The sequence below is a fragment of the Astatotilapia calliptera genome, chromosome 7 (assembly GCF_964374335.1).
Source record: "Astatotilapia calliptera chromosome 7, fAstCal68.1, whole genome shotgun sequence".
Lineage (NCBI taxonomy): Eukaryota > Metazoa > Chordata > Actinopteri > Cichliformes > Cichlidae > Astatotilapia > Astatotilapia calliptera.
In genome coordinates, this window is record NC_137428.1 from 60,176,966 (window position 1) to 60,192,547 (window position 15,582).

A 15,582-nucleotide genomic window follows, 5' to 3' on the forward strand; every position below is an offset into this window, starting at 1 on the left:
AGTCCAGTGAGCAAGCCTGAGTAGTAAACCAGAATAGAAGACAGTCCGCTGGGATTAGAGCTTGAAGATTAGTCTTCTCTCTTGTGTCGTCACTAATCCATTCCCAAGGCCTGGACCATCACACACACATATAAGAGCTGTTGTAATAGGATCACGGCAGAATAGTGGAATTTGCGGTAGACTGCGTTCACATTCATGTGCAGGGCCAAAAAGGCAGTCTTACAATGAAAGAATATGGCTTTTTCTTAGTCATTCCACAGGTCTCTGTATAGCAGTGTTTATTTTTTTTTAATAAAGTAATTAAATCAGATAAAACTATAATTCTCTGTCACGTACCCTTTATGAGATCATTATTCTCTAAAAGGCAAACACCTCACATTCGTGCTTAGCCCCCCACCACCCGCCACCAACACCACCACACACACACACACACACACACACACGTTCTCTTCCTCTCACTTTCTGCTCCTCACCATCCCACATGCTAGACCCACCTTCTTCACTTCTGCTTTAGATAGATTATGTGATAACAGATTCCCATCTGCTCTACACAGTCAGTCATGTGAACTTCCATTGTGTGTTTTGGTGTTTTGTGTTGTGCATGTGCCATAGCCAATATTGTATTGCTTTCCGGTCCAGCAGAGATGTGTATGTCTGTTATTGTCATTCTAAAAGGAACTTCAAGGCTGCCTGGTTCCCTGGAAACGCACACAGACACACATGCACACATACTGATCAAGGCAGACATATAGTCAGGGCTCTTTTTGCCCCCCTGCTTGTCTTTGTACATCAGTGTTTCAGCCTCCCTATCGGCCATCTCGCAGAGATGCATTGATTAGTTGAGATCGATGAGGTGCAGTATTGTTTCAGAAGAGTTCTGCTACACAATAGATGTGCTGGGAATGGGACAGCTGGCTGCTCTGCTGTCCCATGCCCTTCCTGCACTATCATTAGAAGTTCTTTTTGTGTTTTTAATTTATTCTGTCTTTTTACTTATTGCCATTGGGAGTTCTTTAAAAATGCCTTTCCTCCTCACTCCTAGGCACTCCTGAAGCAAACTCAAACATACCTCATTTTTTGGGGGGTGGAGTATTTGTGCATGTGTGCACTGTGAGTTGGAAATAAGCAAGTCTCACCTTTAAAAAAAGACGGTGAGGTTGCCTAAGCTCGTTTCTATATAACAGAATCTTGTTTCCATGGGTACCAAATCGTTGAGCTCTGAGGATGTGAAGCAATTAGTGGAGCTTGATGAATGTGTCTGTTTACCACTGCCTGATAACAGCCAAGGCCAGGTGGTAGTGTTTGTGTGTCTGTGTGCGTGTGCTGCATTTGTATGATGTGTTGAATTTGCACACATGTTATAATTGTATGAATAAATTTCAGGTCATAACTCCTGTCCTGTCTGTTACCCAGTTTAACACACTGGTGAAAAACACGGCGTGCTTCGACCGTCTGGTTCAAGCCAACGTGAGGAACAAAAAGCTGCTGAAGGATGCCGTGCAGAACATCAGCGCTAAAGGAATTACAGACTACACAAAGGGCTTTGAGTTTGCTTTTAAGCAGCTCTCTGCGGTAAGAAAAACGTGTTATTTTGTCTGACTTTGGGCTGAGAGAGTGCACAAGTTGTAAAGCAAGTTTTGAATGAGTGTTGCCTCCATTTTTGTTGACAGCCTCAGATTGTTGTGTTTTACTGCCATCTGCTGGTTAAATGTGTTGCCTCAACTCAACTGCCTGGTCAGTGAAAGAAATAATGCAATGTTACATTTGATTGACGAGAACCTCAGTAATGATGGAACATTTCCAAATAATACCTCCTACTGCTATTTCCTGAACACATTTCCTTCATCTGATAGAAAAATCCATGAGGTCAGAGAAAGGTGTGAAGGAGAATTTATAGCGACTCAGGAAAAGAGAAGCAAATGCACCTGCAATTTTGCCGACTCCTTAATAATGTCCAGAAGATGAACTACAAAATGTGCGTCTTGGTGATCCAGTGTAACTCGTTTTCACCCCCTTGTTTAGAATTTCTACTAATAAAGTAAAATTCGCTCCAACCTTAAATGCACCTCAATCAATTTTATAGCTCATAATCTCGATTTGAGTCTGTATAAATCTACATTCTTCATGCATTTTTGGCAAGAAGCAGATTTTATTGCAGCAGTGGAATGTTCATAGTCCACCTGTAGGTTTAACAGCCTGCTGTTGAAAATTCAAAACCTATCAGCAGGTTGTTGCGTGAAATAGCTTTTAAAACGCTTTTAATTAACATTTTCATGATCTGTGCCACTTTGTCAGGTTTGTTGACGCTATAAATTTTGGGATGTTATTGTCTCACTTCCTGTCATAAAGGATGGTTCAGTTTATCCGGTGCCAAAGGAGCTAATAAAGGAAGCACTGAAGCACATTTCAGTGTAATTAGACATTTCAAACCTCTTATTATAGCTAACACACAGAAACGTCCAGGACAGTTCCCTCAATTATGAACTTTCCTAATTGAAATTGACTATTCAATCCCATCCCTTACTTTTTACTGAATAATATTAATGCAGGAGGTTAGAAGTAGTGCATATTTGATAGGATTCAGAGTAAGATGCTTAGAATTTCTGCCAATGAATCTAAGCAGCTGTTCATAACCTTTTCTGCTGGACAAAGCAAAAATATATGTCACTATATGAAATGCAGGTGGATCTTCATAACAAAAGGTTTTATCTATTGGGTGAAAAACGTAGGATTTGTCTACTCATTTATATATATATATATATATATATATATATATATATATATATATATATATATATATATATATATATATATATATATATATATATATATATATATATATGTGTCATCTTCATAGATAGAGGCTGCATTGTGGTGGAATGGTTCACACTGTTGCCTCGCAAAAGAAGAAGATCCTGGGCTTAAATCTGCTGTCTGAGACTCCTACAGTACCCAGGCTTCCTAACAGTATAAAAAAATGCAGGCTTTCTCTGGGATAGAAGAAAACTGCCTTTAACAATTTTTTTTAAGTTGTGTGGAGTATTGATTATCCAAAATGGGTGTTTTTGATGAAAATGCTAGATAAAATCTTATCTAAGCAACAATGCAAAGCAAAGGCTTTAGTGAATGCCTGAATATTTTTATCCAAAAGAGTAATTGATCCATGTGCCCACAGCATATGTGGCTAAAAACATGACAAATAATTAATCTCCATGCTTATTTTCTTTGATAGACTAATGTGAGCAGAGCAAACTGCAACAAGATTATCATGCTGTTCACTGATGGAGGAGAGGAAAGAGCCCAGGCCATATTGGAGAAATATAATGCTGACAAAAAGGTATACAAAAGACACACATACACACACATCATTATAGAGGACAGTTAACTTGCATAAATTCCTTACTTTCTCAAACTAATTCTGCCATACTTTGAAATTTAAGGATTAACATGTTGGGGACTCGCTTTATGTTCAGCAGTGGAAGTGGGAGCAAATCGATTTACATCACACATTATGAATAATACAAAAACACACCAACAAACTTGTGTGGTGCTACCTCTTGGAACTCCCTTTGGGTTGTGTTTTCTGTGTGCACATTCTCTTTATGGAAAATTTCTTCACAAGGCAGATGAGGGTGTGAAACTAAGGCTTCACACAGTTTCCAAAATAGCTGTGATGCTGTGCAAAATATGAACAAAAGCAGAACTGAATGCCTCTGCAAAGGAACCAGGCTAAAGTATGAAATTTCCATTTCCTGCTTTATGCTTCCTAAAAAATGTAAACTCCTAGATTAACATGCGAAAGCCAGATCATTGCATTTCTGATAATAAAACTTGAAACTCAATGTTTTTTGAGCCCAAACTCATTTAAGATGGAAAACTTTCCTGTGGTCTGACAAATTATTTATCTTATTCTCTCCTGGTCCCCAAATAAATACAGGTTCTAAATGGTCTGTAACTCATTTCATTTATTCATACAAGGATTTACACAAGGTTGCATCACATTTCAACATGTCAAAACAGGAAAAAGATTACATATGATGCTCAAAGTCACATGATCAAAGACAGATTTCACCTTTATTTTGTGTTCAGCTTCAAATGTGTTAAATTGATTAATAATTACAAGTATTTACATTAACTTTTTGTAAAACAATTTTTCTTTGTTGGTTTTTCAACATTGTAAGAGGTAACATGGAGAGATTTTTTTTAACCTTGTGCTTCAGGTTAGGATCTTCACCTTCTCAGTAGGACAACACAACTATGACAAAGGACCCATTCAGTGGATGGCCTGCTCGAACAAAGGTACAACACTGATCCCAGCATGCATCTGTGCTTAATCTGTTCTTAGTATTAGATAACATTATGTTCTACTGAAGAATTATTTCTATGATTAACTTGGAATATTTAAGGACACCATAAAACATGCTAGAAATGCTCAAAGGGCATGAGCACAGGACATCCTTGGCCAGATGACGGAAATCTTAACAGGAATGGCTGTCTTAAATGAGCCTTGTGAGACTAATCAGAAAACAATCTCATCAGTGATGCACAAGCAAGAAATCTGGATGGCAGTTATTTCATCTATTTATTTGTGTCTTGTAACTCAGCTGACACAATCAAATGTTATGATGCAGTAAATTAAACTGCAGATTTACACCCTGCATCATTTACTCCTACATGGTGTTTTATTCATACCTACACACTATCTATTGTTTCCTAATCATCTATCCAGGTTATTTCTATGAGATTCCATCCATCGGAGCCATCAGAATAAACACACAGGTGATTTTTTTATTGTGTTTAACATTAATTAATGTTAAACAATGAACAAATATGTTTTATTTGAAAGAATCTGCAGTATTAAATGATGTTATGTGTCCAATTTAGGAATATCTAGATGTCCTGGGAAGACCTATGGTTCTAGCAGACAAGCAGGCCAAACAAGTTCAGTGGACTAACGTATACCTTGATGCTCTGGTATGTATTTTGCAATTTATGTTACAAATTCTTTTTGTTTTTTTTAATGAAAAAATCACCCATTTTGCTCCCAGTCTCATTTGCTCAAGAATATTGCTAAATAGGGCTTTTGCTTTATTCTCGATCAGGAGCTTGGTCTCGTCATCACTGGAACGCTACCTGTCTTCAACAGAACCAAGACCATAGATAAAAGAAACGAGGAGGTATAGTAAATGAATGCATGAACACATCACGTGAGGGCTCGTATCTGTCCTTATCTTTTCTCTCATACTTCCCATTAGCACCAGAATCAGTTGATTCTTGGCGTAATGGCAATTGACGTGTCTCTTGATGACATCAAGAAGCTCACACCACGCTTCACAGTGAGTGTACCACCCATACCCGTGTGTGATCACATGCATGGAGACAAATGCGTTTGTTGTAAAGGAGCAACTTTACACGACTTGCTCAGTTGTAAAGCACTTGCTCGGATGTTTCCCTCTGGAGCAATTAGTGAGTGATGTGATTCATTAGATGGCTTGTTCTTTTCAAGTCTGTTTAAAAAAGGTCACGCACTGATAAGACTGCTTTTGCTATCAGTTACTGGTCCTTTTTCCATTGTGTACTCATGTTTTTGGACCAGTGGAGCTGCTCTTTTGTACAGTGCCTTGACATGTCAAAAATCTAACATAATCATGGGATTTTATGGACTCACATATTATATTCCCTTTCCTCTGTACCTCTTTTGCATCAGATTGGTCCAAATGGTTACTACTTTGCCATAGATCCCAATGGATATGTGCTGCTGCACCCCAATCTCCAGCCAAAGGTATGGCGTCTGATCTTGTACATAACTTTGTGTGGCTGAGTAGGTCCATATCTGAAAGCATTAAATTATATCTATTTATCATGGTTTCACAGTAACTGTTTGCACTCAGTAAATATTATTCTGGTTAGCATATGGTGCGGTCTTCTTTCAAACTTTCCCATGTTCACCACGTCACCTCATCAGTCTTCATAAAGAGAATCTATCCCTCTGTTAGAGTATGACTTGCTATCATCAGTCCTCAGATATTGGCTAGAAGGTCACTCTCCCCTTATGGGATTAAATAGATATATAGACTTGGCAAAGAATATTTTTTAAGAGTAGCAATTACTGCATTCAGTCTCAATAAAAAATAATTTAATGTTTTAGTTTTAAAAAATTAGATAATACATATTTAAAGCTGAAATATGGAGGAAACGCTTCCATATAAAGCAACCAGAATGCCACCGAGCATACTAACTTTCAAGCTGCTTTTTTTGACCTATCAAAAGCTCCGATTCATCTTACAATTCCTCAAAGAAAAGCACTAGTGCTTCTTGCCACAGGCATGTATTAAGATGTGGCCCATTATGAGTTAGCAATAACCTCACAGATGGTCTCTGCCTACTTTTCAGCAAATCTCTGTGCATTTCACTACTTTCAGCCAGAGGCAAATACACACTCAGAGCCTCCATTAGGGCTTTATTCTGCCCAGAACTTTAGAAAAGCAACTCTTAAATCCTTTAAGACACACTTGCGCTATCAATCCACTGTCCACACTCAGCTCCATTAAGGCAAGGCAAGGCAAGTTTATTTGTATAGCACAATTCAACAACAAGGTGATTCAAAGTGCTTTACAGAGACATTAGAAACAAAAAACAAATAAAAAGCACGATTTAAAATGGATTAAAACAAGCAAACAAACTAACTAATTAACAAACAAATAAAACAGTATATAAAATCAAAACAGATAAAATCAGAACAGTAGATAAAATCAGTAGTTAAATGTAAGTTTTGAAATTTAAGCTTAAAAGTGTGGATATGGTGCTTTATTCAAATGCAGCTGAGAACAGGTGAGTCTTCAACCTGGATTTAAATAAACTGAGTGTTTCAGCTGATCTGAGGCTTTCTGGGAGTTTGTTCCAGATATAAGGAGCATAAAAGCTGAATGCAGCTTCTCCGTGTCCGGTTCTGACTCTGGGAACTGATAAAAGACCCGATCCAGATGACCTGAGGGATCTGGAAGGTTCATACTGGGTCAGGAGGTCACTGATGTATTTTGGTCCTAAATCATTCAGAGCTTTATAGACCAGCATCAGAACTTTAAAGTCTATCCTCTGACGGACAGGCAGCCAGTGTAAAGACCTCAGAGCTGGACTGATGTGGTCCACTTTTTTGGTCTTAGTGAGGACTCGAGCAGCAGAGTTCTGAATGAGCTGTAGTTGTCTGACTGATTTTTTAGGTAGACCTGTAAAGATGCTGTTACAGTAGTCAAGCCTACTAAAGATGAATGCATGGACTAGTTTTTCCAGGTCCTGTTGAGACATCAGATCTTTTATCCTTGAAATATTCTTGAGGTGATAGTAAGCTGATTTTGTTATTATTAAGACAAACATGTATGGAGCCACTTATTTTAAATAGTAAACATCAGAAAAATAAGGCAGCCCTGGGCTCAAAAAGGTTATACCACCTCAGCACTGAGTATTTTTATGAATCTTGATGTATTTCTGTCATTGTGTTTATTGCAAAGCTATATAGTGTTTGTTTGATCTGTTTTGCAAACTTGTGTATGTTTCTTTTTTCTTTTTAGTCTCAACAAACAAAAATAATTCCTCCATCTCAAAAAACTTCAGAGAAATCAAAGTGTATCTCTGTATCTTTTTTCATAAATTTCCTAGAAAAGAATCCGTAACAGGAAGCTCAGACTCAATAATAAGTATGCTGTCACTTTTCATGAGGTGAGATAAAGTAGATGCACTGTAGTTTGCAGAAGTAGTCATGTAGTGTTTTCTGTAGATGAAGAGATTTCAGTGATGAAGAAGCAATAACCACAGGTAAATATCACCTTTTGCAGAGGGTATTACTGCTCCTTTTAGTAGTTTGCAATTCTGTCTGAATCACCTATGCGGAAGCCATTCTACTTTATTCTGTTGCTTGTGATTATTGCTCTGCTGCTATATATATTGTTTGTTTTTGCCATTATGCACCATCCATCAGTGTGGGTTTATTCTGTCCCAAGGCTGGTTCTGACAAAAGTGAAAAATAGTTAGTCGTTTAAAACATATACTATTTTTAGTTAAACTGAAAGATGGCAGCATTACATTAATAAAAATATACAGTGAAGTTAATCCAAAAAATTAGACATATGATTTTTTTAACCTTTGTAGAGAGTGTATTTGCTGCATTTGCTATTCTCCAACATTTCCATGGCTGCTTGTACTTTCCTTGTATACGTGAGGTGAACAACTACACAGAAGCAGACACTGTTTTATCATTTTACTTGTTTTCTGCTTTTTTGTATCAGTAATGTGACAATATGAGTTTAGATTTCTTCAAATCTGTATAAAAAGGCATGGAAGCCTAAAGCAGTCTTACTGTAATAACACACATACTGTGCTCAACCATACATAAGCATCAAAGTTATTCTCTGAATGACCTCATGTTCACGTGGCATTCAAGCAAGCTATTTTCCCATCAGCCCACCACACACTTTTTAAATACAGTATGTAAGGCTTATTGTCTGAATGGGAGATTGTATGAATACTGATGGGGCCCTCTCTTTCTTTTTCTCTCTCTGTCTTTCACACTGCCTCAGCTCTCTCTGTATTTGATTATGTTTGTGCATATTTCATATTCATCACGCAGACCTACCCTGCTGCTAGAGTGTTTTCATTCTGATCTCACACCCCATCTCTGCTCACTACATTGTTGACATACAGCGCTCCCCTACTTTGTTAACCTTTCTTTTCTAACTCCTTACGTCTCATTTGATTTTTTTCTTTGCCGTTCACACCATCCACCGTTCCCATTTCCCTTCTCTTCATTTTCTTTCCTGTCTAACTCGTGTTTGATGTTTCATTCTGTATCACCCAGTGTTGTACCTCTTGATCTTTTATTCTTTCTTTTCTCGTTTTCATGCTGAGATGCTTCGTCGTCGTCATCTTCCTTTCTTGCTTCAATTTATTTCACTTACATGTAAGAACCTTGACTGATGCCCTTTAGTGTAAATGATTATTCTAGTTAGTTGCTTTTCTTGTCCATGTGCATTTCCCACAGTAAATCATACTTCATTTTAAAACTTAAAAAAAATCACAGTTATTCTTCTGTATCCAACATAGCCGACTTTACAGTCAAATTCTATGTGTTTTGAGCTGCAGTATGGCTTGCACAATGTATACCACCGTGCAAGAATCTATATAGAAAACATCACTTCAACACTGCTATGCTCTCACCACCCAACCCTTTATTTTGAGTGAAGAACTATGAAGGACACGCTGGTATCAGATTCCATGTACTGCTGTTTTATAGAGAAGCACAAGATTACTGCTACTATTTTATACCACCATAAAGCCACTCAGACGTATAGGGTTTTTAAGAGAGGACATTCATAGAGTTCAGTGTCACTTTGTATCAAATCTGATTTAGCTGTGTCTGATGTCAGATATGCTGTCAAACTGCTACCATATGTTAGCCTTTATTTTTTATTCCCAAGATTTAACTAGATTCATGTGTTGAGGAAAATTAATGAACTGACCCAAAAAGAACATCTCAAATAACTGATGTCTCGTTCGTATTAGTAACACCTAAATGCATATCTGCTGCCTACCTACCCAGTACTGTAGTACACCATCTGTTATACCATCTTCTTTTTCCACTTAAGGGTTTACTCCTTAACAGTTTTTTCATAAATCGTAGATCTTTAACCATGCTCTAAAAATGTTCCCAAAACTACTAAAAAGCACACTTTTGTTAATAATGTTATTAAAGTAAAAAATCCGAGGGTTGTTGTGTCATTGTTTAAGTATCTAAACACAAACACAATAATGCATATTTGCACATGTTTACATTTTTTGTTAGGGTTTTTTGTGCCGTTTATATGAACAAAACCTTTTAAAATTATGGAATAATGTGTTGTATAGCCTTTCTGACCACATCAACCCAGTCCCTTTAGACACATAAGTAGTTGTGGGAGCCAAATTCAAAAGACCAGAAGTGCTCACAACTATAAAATTAGCTTTTAAGAAAAGGAAACAAAGGGAAGTGACACAATATAAACCTATTCAGCTAAACTGCACATAAGAAAATTAACAGAAAATAATGAAGTGAAGCAGACTGTCTATGAAACTGTGCAGAATTGTTTTAGTTTGATACGTGTCACTCTTTGGGAAATTGCAGAAAGCTGTGTATAAGACAAGACAGATTTCCCTTTTTTTTTTAAGTCAGCATTAATAAAATATAATTCTTTTTGGTGACTTTACTATTCTTAGTGATACACTTTGAAAAGGTTGATGTAAATGTAGATGAAACTGTCTTACTTGTCCATCCAAGTTACAAAATGCAGAGGAATCTGTGGTAGACTGATGATGAATAACAACTGCAAAATGGTCCCCTGGAACATTTTTCTATATTAGCTCAGTAGACTTTAGATTAATTGATATGTCTGAGTGAATTTTATATTACAAAACTCATAATATATTATTTCGAGCTCAGCTAATCAAAAGTCTATAGTTAAATCAAAATTCTCTTTTGTTTTGATTACACTGATCCTGTCAGTGTGATCGATTAAGCTGTCCTTAGTTAATCTAAAACTGTGCCTCTCTCTGAGTGAAATATTATTCTTTCCACAGAATCCTAAATTTCAGGAGCCTGTTACTCTGGACTTTCTGGATGCTGAGTTGGAGAACGACATCAAAATAGAGGTGTAGTATATAGAAGCATGTCAATCCCCACCAAACAAACACTTACACAAGTCAAAGTTTGCTACACAAACATACAGATAAGTATGCTGTCATGTCATGTCCTGTCACAGGTTACTATTCCTAGTATCTGCAAGTGATTTTCCAGGTTGTCTGACTAACTTGTTTATATGAAGCCATGAGACAAACTGTTAAAATGATCTATTATTATCAGTCAATCAGATTTAAAAAAAAAAAAAAAGTCTAACTGTGGTGTTTGTTTGTCTCGATGTGTAGATCAGGAGGATGATGATTGATGGTGAAACAGGAGAGCGCACCATTAACACTCTGGTCAAAACTCAGGATGAGGTAAGGCAATATGCTGAAGGGGATTAACATATTACAGTGCAGTAACTGGTGGAAGTTTTTAAAATCGGCAAACCCAGCCACAAGCTACATTATATCTTCAATGCAAAATTATATTAACTTTATGAATGAGGCACTGAGAAATGCTACAGGTACTGTAACTGAAAATGATTGAGCCATATTGACATATTAAGTCAGCCATCGGAATAAATATGTATTTCAAGCTTTCTTAAATGTTTACATTTATTACATTTAAAGAGTTACAACTTATGTAGAAACATTTTTATCTCCTGCTACAAGAAAACAGTTTTTGTTCTTGCTTGCTATAACGAAGGTCCTTTTACGTGAGGATATTTTGGACTATTTTTGCACCACAAGTGAGGCGCTAATGATGTGACAGAGCTCCTGGTTTGGGATGAAAATAGTTTCTTTGTAACAAATTTATTTATTTTTCCACAACTAAAAGGGAGCTTGATACATAACTTTACCATTTACAGAACAATTCTGAATTCTCTTTTTTGTATGCACCATCTGTTGCAGAGGTATATAGATAGTGGAATCAGGACCTACACGTGGGCACCAGTCAATGGAACAGACTACAGGTGACACATATTACAAAAAATGTTGTATTATATATATATTTTTAAGGATGCTCGAGCAGTTTAATGTAAGCTCAAACCCAGTTAGCACTGAGACATCAAATATTGGAAGATGCTGCTGTACCTAAGCCAACAGGGGTCACTCTCTTGTTTCTAACACCAGCCTCTGTTGAATGAGAAATACATTGAAGAGATCACACGTGTAGTCCACCATAAATGTATTCCGGAAAAACAACTCGTTGGAAAGCATCCTTTATTTTATTTTTTATATATTTAATGTATAATTTCGTACTTACTGTACAATTTTATTCAGATGTCTGTGGTCATATTTTCTGCAGCCTGGCTCTTGTGTTGCCTAAATACAGTGAACACTTCATTCAAGCTAAACTGGGGGATGATATTAAACAAGCCATGTGTAAGTATGACATATACAGCGACGATAGCCAGCATGCAAACAAATCATTACCCCCATGCATACTGTCTTTGGGTTTTTCTCTTGAGTGTCCCCACTTGCTTTGTACTGCTTGTTCATAGCTGGAACCATAGCGACTCCTTTGTATTTACTCCTCAAAACTGCCAAATCCCTACAGAGTTTCTCTTTTCTAGTGCAACCCACTGGTCAGTCACCCTTCGCTCCCACACAAACTCTTCCACATGCTTTCCCTCTCACATACCCAGCCCAAGCACTGGTTCTTTTGATCTTATCTCTTTTTTTTACTCTTCCATCCTTCTTTACTCCCTTCATTTGGGCTTCTCTCATCTCCTCATTATCATCTCCATTACCAAACTGGTTGTTTTTCTTTTCCTTTTTTTTTTTTTGGACATTACACTTTTAAAAATATTTCTTTGGCCAATTATGTCTTCCTTTCTGTCGTTAAGTCCAACTTTTCTTTCCTAAATTGTTAACAGGGTGATGACCTACCTTAAGCAGACGTACCTTACCCTGGATTGTTTTCCCTGACTCTCAACCTATTTCTCTGTCTCTCTATCTTATCTATAAACCTGTCCTCACCTCACACTCTTCATTCTTCTTGACACCCCTCTCCCACCACCCCCATGTTCGTTTTTTTTCTTTAGCCGATTTATTTATTTTTTCACTCTGCGCTCCAAAAGCTCTCTGTATAATGCAAACTGGCTGCTTCTTTTAACACCTCAGAACATAGCGAATGTAATAGTTGCTTATAAATCATGAAACCACAGCTCAGGCACACGCTAACATGCACACATTCTGTGTGCCACTCTTTGTACAATTGCTTGCATTTTGATTCTGATGCAGCTTTTTCTGTCTCTTCTCCTGCTTCTGAACCGGGATTTTACAGCTTCTTCTTGGGGCAAGTACTCACTGTTCTGTGTCCTCTGTTTCCTTCTTGCTGTGTGATGCTCTTCCATTGCATAAACCTTTTTGTCCTTTATTGTTTGCATTATTGCATTGAGATGTTTATTATCTTATCAAAGCACAGAGGGCCATTTTAGTCAAAGGTTAAAAGTGGCTGAAAAAAGCACTGGATTGGGCATATCTGGCTTTAGTTAATTTTTTGCTAACTTTGATGTAAACACCACAAAGCATAAGCAATGGTGTAGCTATTCCAACAGATGAGATCTTGACTGACTCTTTCAGCCTTTGTATCGCTCCCTCGGTTACCGTAACGACTTTGTCACTGTGCCATAAATGCTGTCAGAACGTTTACAGGCCTGTTAAAGAAAGTAGCATGCTGTGCCTCAGTGCCACAGTCTGCACTGATAGGAAGATTGGACTCTAAAGTTCTCCATACAGCCATATTGAGTTTCCATTTGGGGCCAGACCACCAGAACACCACCTTAATCCAGTTTATCGAGAATTTCTAATATCCTACAGAACAAGTGAGTGCAGAAACCACCTTGGTTTCTGCACTCACTTGTTCTCTAGGATATTAGAAATTGTCCTTATAGCAATGGGTAAGGTGGATGAATATATGTGGGACTTTTTCTTTATCTATATAGTGGAACTTTATATTTGTTGATGTGACCCAATACTGTGGTAGAGGAAGTGATGAGAGAAAAGTAAAGACATAAAGACACCCTTCCTAGTCTATAGAGACACAGCAACAATGAATCTGCTTGTTATGTTTTATATATGAAGGACATTGTTTCATCCTGCACCAGATTTCTATGACCCCAAAGAAACTCGGCGCTCAGTAATTGTTTTTGCAGACTGCACCGCACAAGTCAATATATTTTAAAGGCAATGTCCAAAAAACTCTTCATTTTAAGAGACTACAGAATGATGGCTATTGATGCCTGCCGTGTCATTTATACGATAAGAATTACCAGACTGTTTTTTTTTTAATAAAATCCAGACTTGCAGCAAGTAACACCCTGGAAGAAAAATTTTCTCATATTGTTTTATATTTACATCTTGTTTCCTTGCATTCCCACAGTCTACCCCACCTTTCATTGTTTTATGTTCTGTTCTTTTCTACAAAGTGCAATCAATCTCTGTTATTTATATATTCAAGGTTTGTCTATTAGTCCTAATATCCTTTCAGTGCAGCATAGTATTTCATTACCTACTGTAGGGAATATACACATCTCAACATATTTTCCCAGGTATGACATCATTCGTCAGATGACAAACTCACTTTTATCACCCTTTGTCTTTCCTGCTTTCCCCTCTCTCCTACTCTTTTTCTCTGGGGTCACAACAGGGCAAGAAGGCAAGTATTTCTCAGTCAGTTATTCTCTCATAGCTTCCCATTCTAACTCCATTCACACTCTCTACTTTAATCCATCACCTCATATCTGTCTAATTCTCTTGTGACTATGTATGGCTATGGAATTTGGACTCCTGTGTGTGTGTATCAACCAAAATAAATTCTGTTTGTCTGCTTATCATGTCATCTCACAGTGAATACTTTCACATATAGCCATCACACAGCTGGCTCCTATTCTACTTATCTGTAAAAATATATTTTTGGATAATATAATATTTGATACTATGAGCCTAAACAAGGTTGTTTTTTTGTTTTTCAAAAGCAATGGAGACCTTGCAGCAGGAGAGATTTGAAGAATTTGGTTATACCTACATTGCTCCAAGGTGAGTGGTCCTCACATTTACTATACATCCTCTATATACTATACAGGAGATTCCAACTGACCAATGCTGTTTCTTCAGGGAGTACTGCAAAGAGCTGAAGTTGTCACTCAACAACACCCAATTTCTCCTCGACTTCAACCAGTACATTGATAGAAACACTCCAGATGCATGTGAGTCATGCATCTTTTTCAGTGTTATTTCACTGTGCACATTTGTACTTGTTTCCTGCACTGTTGGTACTCATATTGCATATACACCCAGAACAGCAGACGGTATGTTGCATTTCTATATGTGTGTATGTATTTGTACATTGCATATTTTACAGTTTATCATGGTCTAAAAGATTTTCCACTTGCAAATCTTGATCTCAAGGTCAGAGCATGACTGTGATCATTACTATATCCTAAGCAGGATGATAACAGAATTATTGACTGAGTTTCCTACAAGTCTGATGCTGTCATGCTGCACAATGACTCATAGTGTTTGTCATCACCTAATGGATCTCACCCAGAGTATGGCTTACCACCATCATCCAGCTAATGGATCAGTGTACCATGATCCATTTTAACCCAAGGTCAAGTCATGTACTTTGCAGTACGTTGAGTCATTGTGAAATGTTATGGACATGATTTAAAACAACACTCGGGAGATGTTGTGTTGAAACTCTATAGAGAAACGTGCTTGAATGATTTCATTTTGAAAAGCACGTTTTTGAGATTTAAACTTAGCATCTTGGCATCATCTCCCTCCTAAATATACAACAGTCAATCCTTCACAAAGTACACCTGCTTTCTGAATTGCAATAGCCACACAAGCCTCCCTGCTGGATGGTTTTCGGACAGCTGTCATTTTCCCTTGATTTATTTAGAGAAGAACATTGGCTGAATACAC

At 37.4% G+C, this 15,582-nt stretch overlaps 1 protein-coding gene across 5 annotated transcripts in view; it reads left to right on the forward strand.

Annotated features, from left to right (window-relative positions):
* LOC113026874 (voltage-dependent calcium channel subunit alpha-2/delta-1) overlaps nucleotides 1-15,582 on the forward strand; it is a 79,833-nt gene that overhangs the window by 45,684 nt on the left and 18,567 nt on the right. For 3 of the 5 annotated variants that reach the window (XM_080304750.1, XM_080304747.1, XM_080304748.1), the window contains exons 11-25: nucleotides 1,414-1,572; nucleotides 3,233-3,337; nucleotides 4,221-4,299; nucleotides 4,730-4,779; nucleotides 4,885-4,974; nucleotides 5,103-5,177; nucleotides 5,256-5,336; nucleotides 5,708-5,782; nucleotides 7,657-7,716; nucleotides 10,621-10,677; nucleotides 10,951-11,022; nucleotides 11,560-11,621; nucleotides 11,957-12,033; nucleotides 14,631-14,691; nucleotides 14,770-14,861. In XM_080304750.1, the coding sequence (XP_080160876.1) occupies nucleotides 1,414-1,572; nucleotides 3,233-3,337; nucleotides 4,221-4,299; nucleotides 4,730-4,779; nucleotides 4,885-4,974; nucleotides 5,103-5,177; nucleotides 5,256-5,336; nucleotides 5,708-5,782; nucleotides 7,657-7,716; nucleotides 10,621-10,677; nucleotides 10,951-11,022; nucleotides 11,560-11,621; nucleotides 11,957-12,033; nucleotides 14,631-14,691; nucleotides 14,770-14,861 (1,195 nt within the window). Of the gene's footprint in view, nucleotides 1-1,413; nucleotides 1,573-3,232; nucleotides 3,338-4,220; nucleotides 4,300-4,729; nucleotides 4,780-4,884; nucleotides 4,975-5,102; nucleotides 5,178-5,255; nucleotides 5,337-5,707; nucleotides 5,783-7,656; nucleotides 7,717-10,605; nucleotides 10,678-10,950; nucleotides 11,023-11,559; nucleotides 11,622-11,956; nucleotides 12,034-14,630; nucleotides 14,692-14,769; nucleotides 14,862-15,582 lie in introns of all 5 variants that reach the window. The other 2 variants (XM_080304749.1, XM_026176112.2) reach the window with 1 other exon arrangement.